Here is a 5423-nt window from a genome sequence, read left to right on the forward strand (position 1 = left end):
ACACACACACACACACACACACACACACACACACACACACACACACACACACACACACACACACACACACACATATATATATATATATATATATATTTATATATATTCGTACATACATTCATACATACAAACACAAGTACATACATAGATACACACATACATAAAACATACATAAAACATAAGTACTTAACTACATACATACATACATATATCTATACATACATACATATATACATAATTGCATACATGCATACACGCTTACATACATACATACATACATACATATATACATACATACATACATACATACATAAATACATACATACATACATACACACACACATACATACTTACTACATACATATTTACATATAAACTTACACACATACAAGCATATTTACGTGCATCATTAATCTGTTATTTGGGCGAACTTGCAGTTGTAATCTATTATTCATACTACCCGGGTGTGTTTTATGTACATCATCAGTCAAATTGGTGCTCAAACTACCTGTTTAGTCATAAATTATATGATTAATATCAAGATTAATGTGTATTTCAAATTTACTCTACTATGAACATTTGATCTTAGATACCTATCTTTGTACATATTTGGTTGTCAATGTTATTTTTTCGCATATCATGCAGAACTACTATATGGCTCTCATGTACAGATTTGAATATGAACGAAGCAAGATTCATGCCCTCTTATTTTTGTTTTTGGGGGTTGTATAGGTTAGGATACGGACATCATGCATCGCTTGTACGACGTTTGGATGACCTCGGCCGGGATTGGACCATGTCTATTGACCGGTATGGTGCATCTGCGGTTTAATTGTCCTGAATTCACTTGCAATAGCACTCTATCCGCAGTACTTTTATGTGCCTGCGTTGATCGCTGTTCGGCTTGTCTGGTATTTGTGCGCCGAATAGCTCTGTAGGCTGCACTGACACAGGCTGCGTGTCTCATATGTCGAGTACACCCGAGTACATACCCCCGCAGCACGTATAGTAGCATGCTCTACTTTCTCTCTGCCGCACTCGCACAGTCGCCTGTGCAGAAAGTGTAGTGAGCCCACCGCACCACTGGCATTTGGGGTAGTCACGTGCGTAGTTGGTCTTGCATAGCTCTTTAACCTTGCTTCAGTACAGCACGTCTAAATTGCAGCATGCGCTGGAATTGGCGCACACGTGTTCAAGCCACGTTGTGCACGCGCTATCATCCCAAGCACGCGGAGTACAATGAATGTAAGCGTGCACACATGTGTGCTCAATCAGATCAGTATTAATATTGCGGCGCGCAAATTCGGTACGCCTTTTGATTATCATATCACATACAGTACTTTCCTTCCCCAACCCAATTGCACTCTATCAGGCACGGCCAGCACATTGCACTACTGCGCGACCGACGCCTGGAGATTCGCAGTTCTGCGGACAACTTTAAAGTGTGCCGTGTGCAGGTGCGTGTAACGGAAGACAGGGCACCCAGATGGCGTGTAATGGCCTGGGGCGGGGGAGCTAACCTATTGGCCGTTATTTCCGGCGGTAAAATACACATCGTCACCACTCTGGGTATGTTTGCGTCTTTATGAATCCACGAGCATCAGAGTTTCCTATTTTGCGGACCTTGCGTTGAAATTCGAATTTTTAGTCTATAAGAGTGTTACTATCAGTGCGTCATATGTTCTACTGCTGGTTTGTCTTCAAATCTCGCTCTCGAAAGGGCTGAATCAATTTATGAGCGTCTGCGGGCGTAAGTTTACAACCCTATATAATTTTCTTCAACACTACCTGCACCGTTATTCGTATTACTGTTTCATTGTACATACTACAATACTCCCACGTTCCAATAAAACGATAGGCAAAATCTGGTACGAGATAGACATCTGTTCATCGCAACAGGCCGCCTCAGACTCGCGCCCCAAAAGGTCAATGGGCGGAAACACTACTGCCAAAGCACGGTTAGACCTGTCGTCAGCTGTCGCGGCTGTAGGGTTCATGGACGTCACCAGCGTCATGCACACACCGTCACTCACAGACGAGGAGACGACGACCGGTGCTACCACAACGTACCTCTACGTGCTGTTTTACAACGCCACGCTGTACTGCTACGAGCTGAGCCCTCCGGAGAGTGGGAGTGCGTACACGCTCAAGCACATGGAAGACCTTTCCCAGAGCTTCACCCTTGCCACTACGCTGACGGTGGATGCTGCTCAAGCACGCCTGGTGGTGGGGGGCTATCCGGTTTCACGGAGTCTCCCCTCTGTGCAATGCTATCGCGTATCTCCGGAGAGCAACGGCACTTCACATGTGTACCGTGTCGACCTGATCCCCTCAAGCACCACAGGCGAACCTGCAACAGCCCAGACCCCATCCAGCACGGACAAGAATCAGACGCTGAGTGGCAGGGCCACCCAGGCTAGTGGCCCATTTATGGTCAAGACCGATTCCATTGTATGGCGTGCTATGACAGCTGTGGTTCCCCCAGCGCTACTGCCCGGTGCTTATCAGCGGTGCCCGTACACTGCACACACAGCGTTCGATCAGAAAGGCGCCCGTCTGTTGGCGCTGGATGCTACGGGTGCGCTGAGAGTAGTCGCATATCCATCGTTTCGGCTGCTGAGCTATATCTCAGCACACACGCTCAATGTGTGGCTGATGTACCAGCACACCACTGCGAGAGGAGGGACGAGAGTGTCCGACGACTCTGAGACAGGACTTAATGGGCTCAACCAGATACTCGACGATAGTACTCCTAGTGGTGAAAGCAAAGGCGTTTCTGCAGACGAGCGCAGAGTGGGCTACGATATCAAGATCAAAGACGACTATGTAACAGGCGCAAGCTGGTGGGATACGAATTGTGTGACGCTGACCTCCAAGCACGGGCTTGTGTTCGTTGTGAGTATACGCACCAATGCGGACGAGAAAGCGGGGGATACGAAGGCCACCTCAGGTGTAAGTAACGCACACACAGGCAGCTCTGAAAAAGGCAGGGAACTTCGTACTCGTATTGGTCGCGGCCCGACACAGGGCGAGACTGCGGAGGCTATTGTCGAATCCGCAGGAATACCAGACAGCGAGAGAGAAATCAGGTACATTCGCAATCTGCTGCACGGGGGTGTGCTGGTGCTGCAGCCATCGGCCCAGGTCACTGCGTCGGTGGTGCGAGAGCGGGGCTTTGCGTTTCTGGAGTGGGAGGAGAAGGCGCTACCTGTGGCCCACCCGCAGTTTGGCACTGAGAATCAAGCGGGGGTCAAAACCAGTGAGGAAGCAAATGGAGAGATTGCGGGTAACGGGTTGCAGGCCAGCACCGAGGGTACGGACGAGCATCAGAGCACACATCAGCAAACAGCTACAGACACGACTACAGGTACACATGCGGAGAATACTGATGGCATGAGTGCTGCGAAAGCAAAGCATGCGGCTAAGAACAAACTTAACATCGAGAAGGAGACCGCTAGCACTCGCGGCCCGATCGTGTTCGTAGTCGGATTCCTACTACTGTGGACGCTCACCGCCACCTCCATGTACGCGTGCGTTTTCCGCGTCTACACCATGGGTCAGCTGCTGGTTATTGGCGCCATCGCCGCGTTGTGTGGCGTACTGTTGCTGTGTATTTACTCGTATGTCGCGTGGGGTATGTCCTTGCCCGATGCCTTGCGCGGAGGGGCGGCCGCCGCGCTGAACGGCATAGTGCTGCGCGTGCACCGCACATACCACCGGCTGGGTGTGGTGTCGTACGTGACTGCTGAGGAACTGCTAACCGCGCGAGTGCGCGACAAGCAGTTCGACGTGGCGCTGAAGCTGGCGGCTGTGTACAACTTGAATACCGATGTGGTGTACCAGCAACAGTGGATGGACACGTGCGGTGTTGATCCCCTGGCCATGAGTAGGTATGTTGTCTGAATGTGTGTAGGTATTTGTGTGCCGGACACTATTCGAGCGGTTTGTAGCCCTGATTGTGTGAGTCGGGATTCGATTGTGCCTTGGAGTAAACGTTGTCGCATGTGTGGATGCGGAACACTTTGCACAGGGATGTGTACACGACTCAATCCGCGTTGTATCACCCGCGCAACCACTGGTTTCAAGCATAACTCCCACTATGACAAAAAGCCATCTTCTACGAGCGACCATGTCCTTTCTGCAGTATCAACTAGTTAACCAGCCACACCACCCACCCATTTCCGTACGAAGTCCTTTCTGCAGTATCAACTAGTTAACTAGCCACACCACCCACCCATTTCCGTACGAAGTCCTTTCTGCAGTATCAACTAGTTAATCAGCCACACCACCCACCCATTTCCGTATGAAGTCCTCTCTGCAGTATCAACTAGTTAACCAGCCACACCACCCACCCATTTCCGAAAGAAGTCCTTTCTACAGTATCAACTAGTTAACCAGCCACACCACCCACCCATTTCTGTATGAAGTCCTTTATGCAGTATCAACTAGTTAACCAGCCACACCACGCACCCATTTCCGTATGAAGTCCTTTCTGAAGTATCAACTAGTTAACCAGCCACACCACTCACCCATTCCGTATGAAGTCCTTTCTGCAGTATCGACTAGTTAACCAGCCACACCACCCACCCATTTCCGTATGAAGTCCCTTCTGCAGTATCAACTACTTAACCAGCCACGCCACCCACCCATTCCCGTACGAAGTCCTTTCTGCAGTATCAACTACTTAACTAGCCACACCCCACCCCCACCCATTTCCGTACGAACACCCGCCAGATACCTGGACCATATCTCCGATGTGGACTGGGTGTTGAACGAGTGCACCACAGTCGTGCTGGAGACCGCCGACCGGTGCCGCGAGCTGCTAGAGTATGGTCTTAACTTGACCAACAATAGTGACACCTGGGATCACACGGACGAAGACTTGCAGTCACCAAACGTAGGAGCCCCTATGAATCATGGTACCGAACTTTCGGATGAGAACGCGGACGCGGACGCGAATGCGATGGGGTCGGTCGGGCACTCTGTGCCCTCTGAGGAGCAGTTGCGTATGTGGGCGTGTCGGCGCCAGTTGCTGCAGTACTCTGACCGGTTGCGCACATACGAAGAGATTTTGCTGCGCACAAAGGAACATTTCAATCCCTCAGAGTATGTGGTTGAGTTCTGCGTAGATCGGTATCGACAGTAGAGGAGCGATGCTCCTTCTAAGAGCGTATGATGTGAAAGCGTGCTTGAATTTTTATGGTGCGATATACCAATCCGCACACACATCTTGTACCTTAAGGGCAAATCGAATTGAAATCTGTCGGGGAGCCCTGTCACATACAGTAGCTTCTCAACGTGTGAATTAGAAATCCCGCCTAGCATATTTAGATTCAGAGACCTTTCATGCGTATATATATATATACTATATACGTACATATATATATATATATATATATATATATATATCAATATATATATAC

The 5423-nt window shown here is 49.2% G+C and overlaps 1 protein-coding gene across 1 annotated transcript in view; it reads left to right on the forward strand.

Moving 5' to 3' along the window:
* Positions 1 to 728: 728 nt before the first annotated feature.
* SARC_08509 (hypothetical protein) overlaps positions 729 to 5423 on the forward strand; it is a 21565-nt gene continuing 16870 nt past the window's right edge. Inside the window, exons 1-4 of the mRNA XM_014297514.1 lie at positions 729 to 810; positions 1373 to 1569; positions 1859 to 3890; positions 4735 to 5106. Of these exons, the coding sequence (XP_014152989.1) occupies positions 797 to 810; positions 1373 to 1569; positions 1859 to 3890; positions 4735 to 5106 (2615 nt within the window). The 5' untranslated portion in view covers positions 729 to 796. The remainder of the gene's footprint in view (positions 811 to 1372; positions 1570 to 1858; positions 3891 to 4734; positions 5107 to 5423) is intronic.

Source organism: Sphaeroforma arctica, assembly GCF_001186125.1.
Source record: "Sphaeroforma arctica JP610 unplaced genomic scaffold supercont1.771, whole genome shotgun sequence".
In the NCBI taxonomy this organism is placed as follows: domain Eukaryota; class Ichthyosporea; order Ichthyophonida; genus Sphaeroforma; species Sphaeroforma arctica.